We start from the raw sequence: 17810 nt of genomic DNA on the forward strand, positions 1-17810 counted from the left end.
AAGGATGTCTGCTAAATGCTGTAAACGTAAGAAGTGTTAGAGACTACACCTAGCACTTACCCTGTGTTCTCAACAGGCTTCAGGAAGAAGTCAACACTGTTTGTGACCTTTTGACCTCCCAGGCGATAATGCACTGATATTTTTCCCTTAGCATCTGGGTTCTGACATTCCTAGGGACAGAGTGAACAGTGATTACTAAAAGATCCAGTCATGTTCTTGTAGGAGAACCACAATTTAAACAATTGTTCGAGTTTAACCATTTATAAAATTCTGCATAAATCATTGCAAATTCATAGAGTGAAATAAGTTTGCATTTTCACCTCTCCTTTCAACTGGGCATAAATCAGTGCTCTTTGACCATGGAACAGTGATTTAATTTGGGGGCTCAGATGGGAGAAAGACAATCCAAACCAGTCCTCAGTGATATCAGTCACTGCTGGTTGTAAAGCATAGCGAAGAGACTGCATTACCTAGCATTGGGAATGAAAGTCATGTTCAATAAAAAGTGTGAAATGTAGTAAGATTTCCCAATAAAGCTCTCATCTGTTTGTCAGTGGGAACATGAGAGACACAGAACATGTAGAATTATCTGTACGTTCTGTAAATGACATAAATGACAAACATCACATCATTTGAATGACACTGTAATGACTATTAACTAATATTATTTGAGCAGAAACCAGTCTTACTTTGGCCTGCATGCGATCAGTTCCTGTGATGAACTGGGCGTGGCCACAGCTGTTCTCAGCCAATCCTGTAATGAGTGCAGAACTTGCACCTTCACCAATCCCAAATGAGAAGCATCTGTTTAAACAAGAGTGGATTATATTATATCCTTTAATAAGAGGAGAACTTTAAAACATGTAAACAAGTGAACACTAAATCACAACTGGTTATGATGCTTCCTCCATAAATGTGAAATAAATCTTTTTTTATTACAGAGAAGCTCCACCATAGCAACGGTATTTTACATTACAGCAATACATTGCTATTTACACTGGTAAATAATAACTCCAATAATAAATTAAATTATTTTTAGGGCTGAATAATATTTGCTCAAGCCCCTTAGATTAAGCTGTTATGTCAGAAAAGATTACTATTAAACTCTCAGATGTACAAAAATGAGTTAAACTGGAGGATGCGAACTAACACACACTCGCTTACCCACGTGCACACCCTCGCATATGCACACTCACACACACATACACACGCACACATACATGCACGCACACACATTGGCACAAGCACACACACGCAGACACACACACAAGTAGTGCGAGGAAAACTGGTATTAAGCACTACTAACAGTCTAAAATTATATATTATAATAATTATAAAAAATCTATAATTATCGCAGTATTACAGCCGGAGCTAATTAATCAACAGCCGACTAATTGGAATAAAGAAACTGACAGTGTTATGGTGTGATCCATTTTCCTTTTTTTATATTAATATCTGGTCCACTTTAGTGAATTGTGGTTTAAACTATTTTGCTCCTTCCTTCTGAAAATCTAATGTTAATTCTCATAAAATAAAATTAAATATTTGTACAACTCAGTTAGCTATTATGTATTCGGAATAATTGAAATGCTTTCCATATGTAAACTATTAGGTATTCAGTTCTGCATTATGAATGTTTTAAGATTTAAACAACACATGCCTGTGGAAATCAGCATTGCTCTTGACACAGTGAAGAACATCTTTGGTGTTTCCTACTTCACCATCTGTAAATATGAAGAGCTGAATAGAGAGAGAGAGAAATTTAAAGACGAGCTCCCTTGAAATTTCTCACTGTGGATAAAGAATATTATTACCTGTCTTGGGTGGTTGGAGATGCAAGGCTGCTTGTAAATGTGTTCCAAAGCTGGCAGAATCTCTGTGCCCCCCATGTCTGCTTGCATCTCCTTTACCTTCTGCACCGCCTGCTCCATAGTGTCCTGATTGTACTGCACACTTTGACTAAAATCAGAAAAACATACAGCAGACACAACAAATTAGCTAACCTGCCCTGTATCACTCTCACATGCTCACTCACTCCAGCTCAGTTACAACACTGGGCATGAGGTGAAACCACAACCTGGATGAAATGCCAGTCCTAGGGCCTAAATGTAGGCTTTGTCTATATATCAACTACCATGATCTGAGAGGTTGGAAAAACTCAGAGGAAAAAAAACATGAACATGAGATAAAGACCTGGAAGGACGCAAAGCTACTTGTTTCTACCACCCAGCCCTTCATCCTTTCATTTCATCCATTGGTGTATCTCATTAGTGACAAAAATAGGACCTATTCACTGTTTCATGTGATTTGAACTCACGGGAAGAAGGAACTATAGTGAGAGCCAAAGCCATAGATGTTGAAGTAACAGTCCATGGGGAGACTCTTCAGTAGCAGGAGAAGAGTGTCCTACACACATCATTACACACAGTCAGTGTTATTTTTAGTTCACATGGCAAAAAAGAAAGAAAAGAAGTGTTACTGTTCAGTTAAGTGTTAAGTCTTACCCTGGCACAGTCGATGCGTTCCTGTGCACCTGGTCCATTATGCATGCTACAGGACATACTGCCAGATCTGTCCATAACAAACACAAACTCACCACACGTCGACATGGAGGACATCACTGACTCAGGGAACTCTGGATAGAAACTAACCATGATCACTGGATCTCCCATAAGAGATCCTAAAAAGAGAGAAAAAATAAACAGAATTGTAATGAAACAAAAGCAAGAAAAGAAGAAACTATGAACCAATGACCAAGAAATTAATGACCAACCAAAATAGTACCTGACTCTGCTGCAGGAGCTCCAGCCTCCACTATAGCAGTGAGCTGATGGGGATTCTGATAATATAGATACAGCTCGACATCTCGATCAAACATGTGACCTGCGCCAAGACTTACCTAAACACACACACAATACTCAGTGTTCTGATAAAAATAAATAAATAAATAAATAAATAGATAGATAGATAGATAGATAGATAGATAGATAGATAGATAGATAGATAGATAGATAGATAGATAGATAGATAGATAGATAATAATAATAATAATAAACATCCTTCGGTGTGTATGGTGTGTGTGTGTGTGTTTAGGATCCAGTCAGAGGTTAGTGAGGGACATTCCAAAAGCTCCAGCTTGTGTTACTCTATGTTGTTATGGTTTAAAATGTTTCTGTTTTTTTTGACTGAAGCTTCCAAAATGTGACATTTCGTGAAACCCATTCTTCCATCCATCTACCTGTGCAATGTTTTCGAGCAACCAGTTGCCAGACAACTTTAAAGCAAAGTAGATCGATTCTGAGTTGGAAAGATGCTCCATCAATCAAAGGCTGCTCTGTTTTCTTCTTTGGTGATTGTGGCTAAAGAGTTTCGTTATTTGTCAGGGATGGCACACAAGGGCCTAAATTCAAGACTGCACTGAATTGAATAATGGAAGCTGGCACAATACAGGGGTGGCAGAGTTCAATATAACAGACAGTCCAATAATCCAAGACACGGGTGAACAGGGTCAAACAGTCCTGTGATACTTAGCACAGGCAAACTGTGTAATCCAAATATCGTTAATGAAGTAATACAGGGCAGGCAAAAACAACTACGGAAACTAGACAGGAGCACAAGGCAAACTGAGAATACATGGTAACGGAAAGCTTGTCGACGGAGTGTTAAATAGTGCAGGGAAGCATGAAATGGCTGATGCCCTGGAAGTGGTGCTACTCCCAAGATGGCCAGAAGTGATGTCACTGAAACCCGATGTGAAGGTCACAAACCCGGAGGTGTGGGGAGGCACAGTGACCTCTTTACTTCATCAGGCCACAGAACATGTTTCAAAAATGCATTTGGTTTATTCTAGATATGTTTTGATTTTCCAGGACTTCCCACAGATGTTTGATCAGCTTGAGAGCTGGGGAACATGGGAACCAAGATATAAAGATAGATATAAAGTATTTTATATTTTAAATTAATTTTAAACTTTAAATGTATTTATCTATCTATCTATCTATCTATCTATCTATCTATCTATCTATCTATCTATCTATCTATCTATCTATCTATCTATCTATCTATCTATCATCTGTTAAGCTGCTTTGAAACAATGTGAATTGCTAAAAGTGCTATACAAAAAAAATTGAATTGAAATGAATTACATTGAATAAAGTCTTGAGCTACTGAATACTAATTGTATTGAATATAGTCTTGACAAGGGTTACACCAAAGAAAAGCTGTTAGATGACTACATCTGCTAAATCACTGAATCAGGCAAGATCAAATTGATTCATCAAACAGATTTAGTTCATCTTTATACCTTTAAACTTTATAGCTCTGTATAGACAGACATATGCACTCTCCCACACACACACGCACTCTCTCACACACGCGCTCTCAAACACGCGCACTCACGCACTCGCACACGCGCACTCACACGCGCGCACTCACACGCGCGCACTCACACGCGCGCACTCACACGCGCGCACTCACACGCGCGCACTCACACGCGCGCACTCACACGCGCGCACTCACACGCGCGCACTCACACGCGCGCACTCACACGCGCGCACTCACACGCGCGCACTCACACGCACTCTTACACACCTTTGCCTTGGTGTGGTCTGTGTTGAGGAACATCAGAGGCTCTAGAGGACATTTGGACTCCACTTTAGTGATGGGGTTTGGAGAGTTTATATGTGCAGTAAAAGAGAGGGAGTAGGGGATACCAGCGGAACTTGATGTTATCTCTGACACTATACCACCCCCTGTACCTGAAAATAAAACACACAACAGATTATATGATTCATTCACATGACGGAAGATCCATTTAGCTAGGTTTTTGTATCATTACACAGAGATGTGACAGTAAAGTGTGTCAGATGTATTTCAGTAAGGTATGTTTAGTAAGTGACTGTAAGTTGTGTTCTGCTGGCTGTGTGTATATGTGTGTGTTTAATACCAGCTGGTGTGTAGCGAGGGTTGAGTACTGCAGGCAGACAGAACTGCAGTGAATGGTCAGCCTGCACACTGAGTTCAATGATATAGATGAAGGTGACAGCGGCACTCTGGTGTGGAGGCAGAGAGCCCACACTGAGCCTGAACACGTCCGCAGACTCCTCACTCTCCTCCAGCAGAAACGCCTGTTCACCTGAACTCAGTGCATCATCGTACTGCTCCCGCGCCTGACCCAGGACAACATACATGTGTTAATGTTACATTCCCACCGAGCATCAGGCATGTTGTCCAAATACATTCATTATTACCGTTATCCTGTCTACTATGAACTAGCTAACTATTGTTTTACTCACCTCCTGTTTCTCCTGCACCTCAGCCACTATCTCCTGATCTGCAATCTTGGCACTGAAATGGCAAAGAGCAGCTCCTGAAGGCATGGGGAAGACAAACACGGCTTCCAGGGTGTTATCTTCCTCATTTATATACTTCAGTGTGGAGGTCACTGTCGCTACATGCCCCTGAACCTGCAGATCCACCTCGATGTTCTTTAGTGGAACTGAACAGAAAACATACAAAGATGACTGAGCTTACAGTTTATATCACATTTTGAGTTTTCCCTGAAAGAAGACATTAATACAAAAATCAGTCAGCAGGACAGAACTCCCTGGAATAAAGCAGGGAATATTTCCATAATGATCATACAGGTTATTATGCAGATTGTCAAAATCTTACCTTTTGTAAACTGATCATTTATAAACATTTGTCATTATTGATGTCCGTTACATAAGTAGATTAGGGTATAATTGTGGTAAGCATGGAGTTTGTCAAGGGCTGATATTTTCCTTTCATGTCAGTGATAAAATTGCAGTCTGTTTACTGATGCACAGACTTATAAATTCAAGCAACCAACAGTAAAAATCTTTGTTTATAATTCTGAGCGATATCTGGCATGGAGTCAAATGCATTAAGGTTGATTTTTTTTATCCACTGTATAAAATAAAAGCTATAAATAGCAATAAAAGCTAAATGTTTTAAACCCAAAACTTATGCAACATGATACTATTAAATCCACTGACATACACAAACATGGAATAACCCTTTTGTTTTCGCTATACACTGAAGACAGACTGAAGTCAAAATATGAGTACGAGTATAAGACAATAGATCAGGTATTTCAGGCATCTCTGGAGGACTGTTATAACTTCAGCCCTGTTCTGTGGAATTTGCTGATGACCTCACTGACATTTGTTTTGGGGATTTTCTTTCCAGCTCTATCAACTGTGACAAATGCTGTTGTTTTCTCTGGCTGATCTGTTTGCAAATTGCAAATTGTATCATTGTGAAATATACAAATAAAAAAATGAAATGCAAATTGTTACTGCATTTTTGTTTACAAGAACATAAGCCTCTGAGGAATTTCAAAAGACATTTGAAATTGCATTAAAGAAATCTACCTGAAACCTGCCAGAATTCAAATAAAAAATATTAGTTTGAATTGCTTTTATTGTCATTTCAACCATATACAGCTGACGCAGTACACAGTGAAATGAGAATGTTTCTCCAGGACCATGGTGCTACATAAAACAAAGACAGAGCTAAGGACTTAGTAAGTTAGTCCTAGCCACAAGAAACTGCATCTGTGCAACCTGGTGCAAATAGTGCAATACAAGACAAAAAAAAGACAGTGCAGGACAAAAGACAATGCAAACAAAAAATACAAGACAATACACAAAAGACACTACACAAGACAATACACAAAAAACAGCACCAACCAGTGTAAATACTGTATGTTCAAACAATATTGCATGTGCTGAAATACTGGAATGAACACAGTATTATAGCAGCAGCTACATGAGGTATTGTAAAGTATTGTGCAAAACAGCAATCGACTGAAATGTAAGACAGCATGTGCAAAGAGCAAAGACAGTGTACAAAACAGCATGTAAACAGTTTGATATGATTGTGCTGTGGACATGGATGTAAAATTGGAAGATTGTGTATATGGTGTGGGTCATTGCAGTCCATACAGGTGTGTGTGTATGTGTGTGGGTATCGATCAGTGTTGGAGGTGAGAGTATTAGTATTGTCATCAGCCGAGCAGGAAAAATCACTACTGACCCATCACACCCTGGACACAACTTCTTTCAGTTCCTCCCTTCTGGCAGGTGCTACAGAACTTTGTTTGCCAAAACTGCCAGAAACATCAACAGTTTCTTTCTCCAGACAATCACCCTGACTGTCAGTCATCAAACTGACAAACGCAAAATATTACACAATCTGTTATTTGCACTACCCTGCACTTCTCACGCTTTATGTACATAACTGATCAGTCATATATTCTGTACTGATATTTAATACTCATACTGTCTATATCATATCACATCGGCTGCATTATCTTGTATAGTTTGTATTATCTTGTCTTGTATAGTATAATGTTATTTATGTCTGTACTTTTGAGAGTCACAATTCAGCATGAACCAAATTCCTTGTGTGTGTCAACAGGCCAATAAACCCCTGATTCTGATCAGTCGATGACTAAGAAAAGTGCTTGTAAAGACATTTGTGTCAATGATTAGTTCACCAATAATCAATGATCAGTCTCTTACTGAAAAACAATACAATCTGCAGTGGAGACAACTGAGTTTTGAAATAGTATTAACTCATTCTGACTCCTGACTCTGTTCTTCTTGATGGACTGTAGCGTCATTTCCAAATTCAGCCACGCCCCATAGTTTAACCTCACACTATAACCTGACTGACAGATTTCTGTATACGTTCAAATGGAAACTAATATAGAGGATTTACATGTACATTTTAATTCTGTCATACATTATGCGAAAACAACTAGACATCCAGACAATACAATTAGATGCATGTGTACATGGAGTTTCACTATGACGCAGTTTATAAACATTTCAACGGTTAAAGGGATCAACAACAAGCAGTATACAAATAGTACAAGCTTGAAAACATGAACATTTAATTTTGCTGAATGAGACATTGTTTCCGGGACGGTGTCTGGATCCAGCTCAGCTCTGATCGGGATAAATGTTAAGGATAAAGTGGTTACTGTGAGTGAGTCAGTGAGTCAGTGAGTCGGTGAGTGAGTCAGTGATTTTGGTTCGTTAAAAGAAATTGTAATAAAAACAATAAAAACAACACACTACCTGGTTCATTCTTGTTTGTCAGCAGGCCACAGTTCATTTTGTTGCTCTTGTGAATCTTTACACACTTCTGAGGTTAAATAACTAAAAAAAAACCTTTTTTATCAACGTGGGATTAAATTAAATTACACACCGAGTACCTCACGAACTAAAAACGAAGAAACATTAACACGAAACTGATAGTTAAAGAGCAGAAATAGCTAACAGTTTCCCGTCAGTAGACACCTGCAGCAGGCTGAAATTAAAAACGGGAATTTTGTCCATCACAAGCTTGAAGAGACTTTACGGAAAACGCTGGACTGCAGCCTGACTTCCTACTGGAGATTCTTGTGTTGACTCCAAAAAATAGGGGCGGGGCTTTGGAACTATGGAAAGCCAAAAGAGTCAGAGGCTTAGTTTATAATACTCTCACTCTCACTCATTTTCTACCGCTTTATCCGAACTACCTCGGGTCACGGGGAGCCTGTGCCAATCTCAGGCATCATCGGGCATCAAGGCAGGATACAATCTGGACGGAGTGCCAACCCATCGCAGGGCACACACACACACTCTCATTCACTCACACAATCACACACTATGGACAATTTTCCAGAGATGCCAATCAACCTACCATGCATGTCTTTGGACCGGGGGAGTAAACCGGAGTACCCGGAGGAAACCCCCGAGGCACGGGGAGAACATGCAAACTCCGCACACACAAGGAGGAGGCGGGAATCGAACCCCGACTCTGGAGGTGTGAAGCGAATTATTATTTCTGAATCGATTGTAGATTTATCAATATAAATAAGAAAACTAAAACAACAGATTTGTTAAAAAAAAGCAAAACAAATACTAAAATCTGCCATTCTGTTATAATGCCTGTATAATTTGCTGTAATGAAACAGACATTTGGTCAGAGATGCTTGTGCACACTTACTTCTGGCAAAATCAAACATAACTAAGTAATGAATTTATTAATTATAGCAGACCTATATAGTAGATAAGTGAGGTACACATAGTAGATTATTTTAACATTATAATATGTTTTGTTCACAACTGCATGGCTTTCGTATTTTCATGCTTTAAATGTCTTTTTTTATTCATAATTATTATAAATGATCTAAATCTTAATATTACAGTTACGACACCCGCTTTTAGGAGTTCCTCCTAAATTTGCCAGAACTACTTGAAGAATCAAACATGGAGAGGACACAAACATTTTGAACAGAAGGACCCTGACACTGAAGTGAATAAATGGACATTACAAACACAAATGCACAGATAAGTTTTATTAAGATGATTACCAATTAACAGAATGTATGATTTCTCACAATAAGCTCTTAAAAAGTAAGATTTAAGTAAAGCAAACATACAGTATTTTAGCTAGCAGATATAATAAAAGTAAAGTATATAGTAAAAGCTCAGCCCTCTTTCTCCTCAATCCATCACTTCAATATTGTTGTTGTCATTAACTATTATTTTAAATTTTATACTTCTGGAAATTGTTGGATAACATCAACAAACTAAAACCTGAACTAAACGAAACTATAGTTCAGGTTTATATGTATAGTTCAGGTATATAAGTTTTATGAACATAATGTCACTGTTGTATTTTAACTAAATTCTTTGCAATTGACAAACAAATCTGTGCAAAGATATTCAAAAGTTCTGTACAGTAAGGCAAATTCTCTCGTTTTTTTTGTATTCTTGCTTTTGTTATTAAGGAATAATGATAAGAAAATAGATCAGAATTTCAGCATTTATTTAATGACATTTACATCTAGATGTGTTAAACTCAATAACACAACACCTTTGGTGGCAGACCATCCAATTATGTGAGAAAAAGTATAATAACAGGTCAAAAACTGTCTTTAAATAACGAAAGTAAATAACACTTAATATTTGGTTACATAGCCCTTATTTGCAATAATTGCATGAGAACTTGACTTATCTCTTTACTTCTTTTTGAATTTCAATCTGACCTTCTGATCCTTACTGCTTATAAGATGTTTAGATCTTGTGGTATACATTCACACCTGCCCCGTGAACTGACATCACTGACTGTCATATTTGGGTTTTTCATCATAACTCTTTTAAAAACCAGTGGTTACTTTTTCAGGACATTCCAAATTGTTTTATTTGCTATGCCCAACGCTAGTGCAATGGCTCTGATCCATTTCTCTCTATTCTCAGATTCCAAAAAGTTTTCTTTTCTCCCATTGACAGCTCTCTGGTTTTCAAAGCAAGAGTAGATATTCAGTGCTATTAACTAATTGGCATGATCTAAGCTAGATGTAAATGGACATATCAGGGATTTAAAGCTGTAATTCTGATCTATTGTGTCATACATTTTTTTGATCTCAAATCCAAATGAATTCAGTCTATAGAAAAAACAATAAAACCTGCCTTGCTATTGCAATACATTTATAGAGATAATCGGGCTAATGAAAGCTTTTATTTCTTCTTTTTTTTTTTTAAAAGAATAAGACTTTCTCGTGGCTCCTGCAGGATGAAAGAGTTCAGAGGCCAAGAGCATCTTTTGTAACTTGACAGCCCAGCAAAGAGTTTCCTGCCTGTATACACTCTGACTGGTTGACCACTGAAACACACAATCATCATCATCATCATCATCATCATGACAGTGCTGGTTAGACATTTCCCTTAAGCAGAAAACTGCTTCTTTGAAATTTAGATTTTTGAGCTGTAAAAAGTGCATTACATTGTTTAAATGTTTTATATAACAGTAGAATTTACCTTTCTGACTGCGGATCCATGACACTGCCTTCGCTGCCAAAAACTGCCACTCAACCTGTGCATTGATCTTTATGCCGTGCAACCAAATAAGAGCCAGAAGTGTAGCCCAGACATCTGGCTTCACCTGTACACAAAAACAATAGGATTTTTTTACATACAATCACCATCACTACACATACACTCAAACATAAGAATGAAGAAAAAGTGTCATCTCTCTGACTCTGTGTTAATGATGTTGGTACCAGTAGGGTTGGTTTGAGCATTTCAGAAACTGCTGATCACCTGGAAATTTTACACAACAAACATAGCATTTGTTTAAATTGCAAAGATATATTAACACAAATAATCACTCTGTACAATGGTGGTCAGCAGAAAAGCATCTCACCATGCACAAAATATCAAACACTGAATTGATGAGATGCAACAGCAGAAGATCATGTTGATTTTCCACATCTATTAGCCCAGAAAAGAATTCTTATGAGGCACTCACGGGAACAGATTCACCCAAATTCAACAGTTTGAGATTAGGAAAAAAATTCATCTGGTCTTTTTCCAGTCTTCACCGTTCCAGTTCTGATGTGTGAGCCTGTACTGTACTCATAATAGCCCCAGGATCCTGTTCCTGGCTGACAGGAGAGGAACCTGAAGTGGCCTTCTGCTGTTGTAGCTCATCAACTGAAAAGGTTTGATCTGTTGTGTGATACTTTTCACCTCATTCTCCTTTGCACCATTCTGTATGAACTCTACATACTGTTGTGTCTGAAAATCCCAGGAGATCAGTGGACTATGGAATACTCACACCAGCCCATCTGCTTTATTCCAACATTCATGTCACAATCACCACCACAGAGATCATACGCATCCCTCATTCTTATGTTTGATGTGAGCATAAGATTAGATCATAACTAATTAGATTAGATTACTGTATGAATGCGCAGGTGTTTATGATATCGGCAGTGGATCTATGCATCTATATATAAGAATGATCTTAAATATTCATTCATATAATTGGAACACACACAAACACGCTTGGTATTGGAATTGTGGAAATAGTCTTCCAGTACTTCTGGTTTGCTGCATGTGTAGATACAGTCAGGCTTTGTATGCTCAAGAAAGGATTCATAATTTTTGTCCTGCCTGAGTGGAAAAGCTTAATGGTAAATTTCCTTTAGGGTCACGCATGTTAACACAGATATTTAATGTATAAAAACCTGTGCAGGAATCTTCTCGATCAGCTCTTTTTCTGTTTGCCCAAACACTTCTGCAAGTGTAGAACCAATTTCCCAGCAACCTGAAGCCTTCTGGAGAGAGATGAGCTGCATCAGTGGGTCCTTTTGAGTCTTTTTAGTTTCTACAGAGATAAACATATTAAAACAATAGACCCAGCATACAAACACGCACAAACACACACACGCACAGACACACACACACACACACACACACACACACACACACACACACACACACACACACACACACACACACACATCCACAAGATACATTTCATATAAAGTCACTGTTAAACTTTACCTCGGTTGTTATCTGAGCGTCTGCAACCTAAAGCAATGAAATTTGTTTTAGATTTATGACACACATTTGAGAATTGTAATTGTACATAAATAAAGACGATCTGGCATTATCAATATCATTTCATTTGAGAGTTCTGAGGTCAAGCAGTCAAGTTTTGGATCTTATTTCAGCCTGTCAACAGAATGTGGCACACATGCTTCAGAATTATCACACACCTCAAAGCCTAATGAACCTGGAAAGGTGTTCTTTTATCAAATGTTAATCCTTTTTACTTCAGGCACAAGGTGATTGTGTCAAAAGGGTTCCATTTTAACTGTATCAGTCCAAAGTACTTCAAAAATGCTTTAGGCTTATCTGAGTATTGTTTTGCTTACAACAGACATAGTCTTTTTCTGATTAGTTTGTATCTTGTTATCTTCTCATGACTCTAGGCATACTTAATATTTCCATCAACTATATTTCCTCAATTTACAGTACAATAAATATTGTAAAGATCATATTTGAAAAAGAAGAAATGTATTAATAAGATTTATTTGACATATTTCAATAACAAAATTATTAAGATGTATATATTTGGGATGTTCAGAGATTCTAAACATTTTTACTACAAAACACAATTTTTTTGGTTAAATACCCTACAGTAACAGAATAAGAGTGATATTAGTCTTATGTTCAACAAGTATCTCAAAATCTGCTCAAAATGGCTAATTTTCAGGTCACACACTAGTATTTATGTCAGACAGGTTTTAGTAATGAGGCTAAAGATGAAAAATGCTTTTATTTATTTGTATGTATTTTTTTTTTAATTTAGCTTATTAAACTGGGTCACATTTGGCTCAAGTATAGAGTTTGTTTCTAGTGATTACAGGCTACACTCCATGTTCATAGTCACAGAGAACAATCATTCTCTTGTAAAACATCAGTTTTGTCTGGGGGAAGGGGAACAATAGCTTTTTCATGTTTCCCATGCGTTAATACAGATTATATTTGTGTGTTTGTTTAGTGGGTCATTATATTTATATTTTGTGTATAATAAGTGTATATAATTGTGTATATAATCCCTGCTAGATCATTTGCAACAAGTCCTTTATAAATAAGAATCTCTAGAGCTCATGAGAGGAGGTGACTGTCTGCCTGTCAGTCTGACTGTCTGTCTGTCTGTCTTTCGGTCCGTCCGTTGGAGGCCACAGATATAACTCTCGTGAAAACTGGACCAAATTACTTGGTGTAAACTCTGGTTGTAGTTTTTGGTTTTTAAATATATTTTTTTTATGTATTTCAGTATGTGATCACATTTTTTCTCTTCTCATTTCAATAAATCACCTTCCGAAGTTACATTTATGGGATTTGGCAGACACCCTTATCCAGAGCAACTTACATTTATCTCATTTATACAGCTGAGCAAGTGAGGGTTAAGAGCCTTGCTCAGGGGCCCAGGAGTGACAGATAGGTGGCCATGGGATTCGAACTCTCGACCTTCTGATCAGTAGTCCTACACCTTAAACACTGAGCTACCACTTCCCCTAGAGTTCCACTTACCTATAGAATTGTAAGTTTGTGTTTCAAAACAGCCTGGGGACCCTCTGACAACTGTAGGATAAACTAAACACACACATGAATCACTGAGTCAAATATCCATACACACATAACTGGAGTAGTGACTGATACACAATAGAAGTTTTACTGCCTTACAATCCTGACATGTACGTACAGTAGTTAAAGAAATAAAGTTTATGAATACTTACCATTTTCCCTTTTCGCTATAAGACAATTTCATGAATGTGTAAAAAAAAATGTTAAGAAATATGTTAATGGAACATAATTATAAAAAATATGGTCAGTGGTTAAAAAATGTTAGTCTGATAGTCTGGTCTTTCTTTTAGTCTGTTCAACAAGCATTTTGAAAGCATAAAAAGCATGTTCAATTACTTACAAGAGCTAAAAAATCCTTTCAACTTTGTAGAAAAACCTATTTTAATGAAACAAGGAAACAAGGATAGTTAGACGTTTGCTCAAAAAGGCTAAAGCTACAGTAGTATTAATCTCAGACAGGTTTTAGTGATGCGACTAAAGATGTAGAATGCTATCTATCTATCTATCTATCTATCTATCTATCTATCTATCTATCTATCTATCTATCTATCTATCTATCTATCTATCTATCTGTCTTTGCTTTTACAAAAACAATTCTTGGATCCATGACTAGTAAATAGTGATTAATAAACAACAGACTACAGTCTATGTCTATAGACACAGAGATACCTTTTCACACACATTACATTATGGTTATTTTATCTAATATAAACATTAGTACTAAAGTAGTGTTAATATTACTGCATTTTATTTATATTTAACAATCAATAAACCTTAACATCATTAAATAAAGTTGTTTGACAAAGTTAATAGTTTTAGTGTTAATAAAATACACCTGCATTGATTCATGTTTATTCAATCCATGTCTCAAAAGTCTGCATCAGGTAACAAAAGCTGTATTTGTGTGTTTTACTAAAATATGATGTTTTAATCTTGTAAGCCCATAAGGAAAGCCCTTATCCTTCCATATTATGGCTGACTCTGAGCTCTGATAATAACTTTCTAACAAGCTCAGATATGTGAAGAAATGAATTTCACTGTGTGGTGCATGTAATAGATAAAGACTACTTATATTTACATTTAATTCCTACTACTTCTTCTATGCACAGAGGAACCCAGTCATGCTGGAAAAGAATTGATCTTTCCCAAACTAAAAGCCTACAAATGTCTAAAATGTTTGTCGCATTCATATTAATCTTAATCTACACTGGAATGATGTAACATAGGATAGGGGATTTTTATGCACTACACAATTCAGATCTCGGCAGCTCCCACTCTCTGTGTTTGTCTGATCTATTGCTTCACGGTGGAGCTGGTGTTGATTATAGATACTCCTATTTCACAAAAAACAGTACTTAAACTTGATTTTCACAGACTGACTGGTGTCAGTGGAGCTAATGTAAAGTCACTGAGACTTTAAGTACAACTCGTTCTACTGCCTGATGTTTGTCTATAAAGATTGCATGGCCATATGCTTGATTTTATGCGGACAACATATATAAACTGACACTAACCTTTATTATTCTATCTAACTCATTGAACAATGTTATTTTATAAATTATTCTCAAACTGTACCATCAAATTACCAACATATTTGAAGAAGAAAATACAATATAATATTAGTCTCATGGCCCAGAAGTGTTTACAAACTTCAGTTCAGTTACTTACTGAACTTACTTTTAGATGGAGCCGAATTCCTAGCTGCCAATAAGCAAAAAGGACATGTCACATTTTTGGTGTGTTTAGGAATAAAAGCACTAAAACCATGATTACTAATCAAAATGCCCTGAATGCTGTGTTCTGTTACTTACCGGCAGCTTTTCTGTTTAAACCCTCTGTACATACAAACAAAAACAACATGTTAGTTTCTTCATGTGCTCTGTGTAATGTTTTTATGCATAAAACCATGAATGTTAATTAGAATTCCATGAATACTGTTATTTATTCTGCAATGTAGATCCCTGAAATATAACTGCACATATACAAAAGAAAAAGGAAATAAGTTTCTCTATGTGCTCTGATAAAAGTTAAAAAGCATTAATGTTTAAATGCTCATATTACTGTATATTATTATTATTATTATTATTATTATTATTATCATCAACAACAACAACAACAACAACAATAATAATAATATTCTTATTATTTATATGATTATTTATATTATTATTATATGTCATGCTGGAAAAGGATTGATTTTTCCCAAACTGAAAGCCTACAAATGTTTAAAATGTTTGTCGCATTAACATGAACCTTAGCCTTCACTGGAACTTAATGATGTAACATAGGATAGGGGATTTTTATGCATTACACAATTTAGATCTCAGCAGCTCCTATTTTCACTCAAGCAAGAATGTAAGTGAGAATGTAAAACTTACTTTCATAAAATATTGTTCCACACTCTATATCCATAAAATCTTTCCTTCCTGTGGGACAAACCAAAAACATGCATGTATCATTGAGCCTAATATCCATAAGATACTCCTATTTCACAAAAACAGCACTTACTCTTGATCAGATCAGATCAGCAGGACACAAATTTCACAGAGTGACTGGTGGCTGTGGAGCCGTCCGATGTGCACATGTAAATTCACTTAGACTTTTACAACTTGTTCTACTGTCCGATGTTTGTCTAAAGATTGCATGGCCATGTGCTTAATTTTATGCTGACAACATATATAAACTGACACTAACCTTTATTATTCTATCTAACTCACTGAATAATGTTAAACTGTACCATCAAATTAACAATATATTTGATGAAGAAAATACAATATAATATTAGTCTCACGACCCAGAAGTGTTTACAAACTTCTGTGTTCAGTTACTTACTGGAATATGTAGATGGAGCCAAATTAGAACATAAACTCATTGAACATCCCAGCATTACTGTAAGTATATAAAGAAAAACAGGATGTTAGTTTCGCTGTGTGTTCTGTATAATGTGTTTTTACACATAAAAGAACTAAAACTGTGGATGCTGGTCAAAGTAATGTTTTTGTATACAGTATGTAGAGAAATGTTATATTGCAGTTACAAAATAAAGAAGAAGAATACTGACTCGGGGAAGGAATTCTCCTCTTCACCAGTGGCCCCTTCACAGCTTGTTTGTTGCCCTTATGAACAGCTATGAAGGCTGTGTGTGAGCTGCTCACTCCACACTGCTTACTCAGTTCCACCACTCTGGCCTTCAGAGCATCTTTATCAGCTCCATCAACCCTCTCGTCTCTTTCCAAAAAACGGATCAGAGAGCGAGCACCAAGCCTGTGGATGGCCATCCTGTACGTACACACACACACAGACACACACAGACACACACACACACACATACAGAGTGATTGATTAACAATTATACAGATAAATCTATATCTAGCTTTAGTTTTGACTGAAATCCTCCATAAACTGGTGACTGGTTCATCTTATTGCACTAAACTAACACTGAGTACTGTAAAGCTGATTTTTATTACTATTATGAGTATGACAGCTAAAGACACCCAACAAGGGTTTATTTTGCAGTCATATGGAAAGTTGTGGCTCAGTGATCAAGCTGTTGGACTACTGATCAGAAGTTTGTGGGTTCAAATCCCAGTACCACCAAGCTGCTACTGCTGGGCCCATGAGCAAGGCCCGTAACCCTCATATTCTCTGTTGTGGAAGTTTTGAGGTTGGAGAGAATTAAAGCATAAAAATATCACACCAATAGGCACGGGCAAGAGTTTTAAGGTTTTCACGGTTTATTGTGCTCAGCTTTGCAGAAGGACCCAACACTCTACGTGTAAAATCAGAGAGGAAGGGCCCCCATTATTGATAACATCAGCATTTTATAGACAGGAATAAAATGAAACAGGA

The 17810-nt window shown here is 36.9% G+C and overlaps 3 protein-coding genes across 13 annotated transcripts in view; all 3 read right to left on the reverse strand.

The window, feature by feature from the left end:
* chrm2a (cholinergic receptor, muscarinic 2a) overlaps positions 1 to 17810 on the reverse strand; it is a 129479-nt gene that overhangs the window by 40127 nt on the left and 71542 nt on the right. The window lies entirely within an intron of this gene.
* On the reverse strand, positions 41 to 8443 carry LOC113656890 (von Willebrand factor A domain-containing protein 5A-like). The gene is made up of 12 exons (XM_027168328.2): positions 8109 to 8443; positions 5295 to 5497; positions 4946 to 5168; positions 4591 to 4757; positions 2785 to 2899; positions 2505 to 2680; positions 2318 to 2406; positions 1815 to 1959; positions 1661 to 1740; positions 690 to 804; positions 321 to 470; positions 41 to 170 (listed from the first exon to the last, which is right to left on the reverse strand). Exons 1-12 carry the CDS (start codon positions 8143 to 8145, stop codon positions 57 to 59), a joined length of 1614 nt encoding a protein of 537 aa, XP_027024129.2. The 5' UTR covers positions 8146 to 8443; the 3' UTR covers positions 41 to 56.
* LOC113660245 (von Willebrand factor A domain-containing protein 5A-like) lies at positions 9359 to 17254 on the reverse strand. 8 transcript variants are annotated; one of them, XM_047819425.1, is made up of 12 exons: positions 17023 to 17254; positions 16794 to 16850; positions 16340 to 16387; positions 15773 to 15796; positions 15639 to 15662; positions 14302 to 14337; positions 14114 to 14128; positions 13908 to 13970; positions 12369 to 12395; positions 12050 to 12189; positions 10839 to 10962; positions 9359 to 10683 (listed from the first exon to the last, which is right to left on the reverse strand). In XM_047819425.1, exons 1-12 carry the CDS (start codon positions 17237 to 17239, stop codon positions 10604 to 10606), a joined length of 855 nt encoding a protein of 284 aa, XP_047675381.1. In that variant the 5' UTR covers positions 17240 to 17254; the 3' UTR covers positions 9359 to 10603. The 8 variants fall into 8 exon arrangements, with proteins under 8 accessions (XP_047675381.1, XP_047675380.1, XP_047675382.1 ...); XM_047819424.1 differs by having other exon boundaries at positions 15630 to 15662; XM_047819426.1 differs by lacking the exon at positions 15639 to 15662.

This window comes from Tachysurus fulvidraco, chromosome 10 (assembly GCF_022655615.1).
Source record: "Tachysurus fulvidraco isolate hzauxx_2018 chromosome 10, HZAU_PFXX_2.0, whole genome shotgun sequence".
Classification (NCBI taxonomy): Eukaryota; Metazoa; Chordata; class Actinopteri; order Siluriformes; family Bagridae; genus Tachysurus; species Tachysurus fulvidraco.

Coding starts and splice junctions, on each gene's coding strand:
- LOC113656890 (XM_027168328.2), bottom strand. CDS start 8,145: ATGAACTGTGGCCTGCTGACAAACAAGAATGAACCAG. Junction 2,900..4,590: donor CAGACCACACCAAGGCAAAG/GTGTGTAAGAGT, acceptor GTGTGTGTTTAG/GTAAGTCTTGGCGCAGGTCA. Junction 805..1,660: donor AGCAATGCTGATTTCCACAG/GCATGTGTTGTT, acceptor TTGTTTAAACAG/ATGCTTCTCATTTGGGATTG.
- LOC113660245 (XM_047819424.1), bottom strand. CDS start 17,239: ATGGCCATCCACAGGCTTGGTGCTCGCTCTCTGATCCGTTTTTTGGAA. Junction 15,663..15,772: donor TTTAAACAGAAAAGCTGCCG/GTAAGTAACAGA, acceptor GCTTATTGGCAG/CTAGGAATTCGGCTCCATCT. Junction 10,963..12,049: donor TCGAGAAGATTCCTGCACAG/GTTTTTATACAT, acceptor TTTTGTGTACAG/GTGAAGCCAGATGTCTGGGC.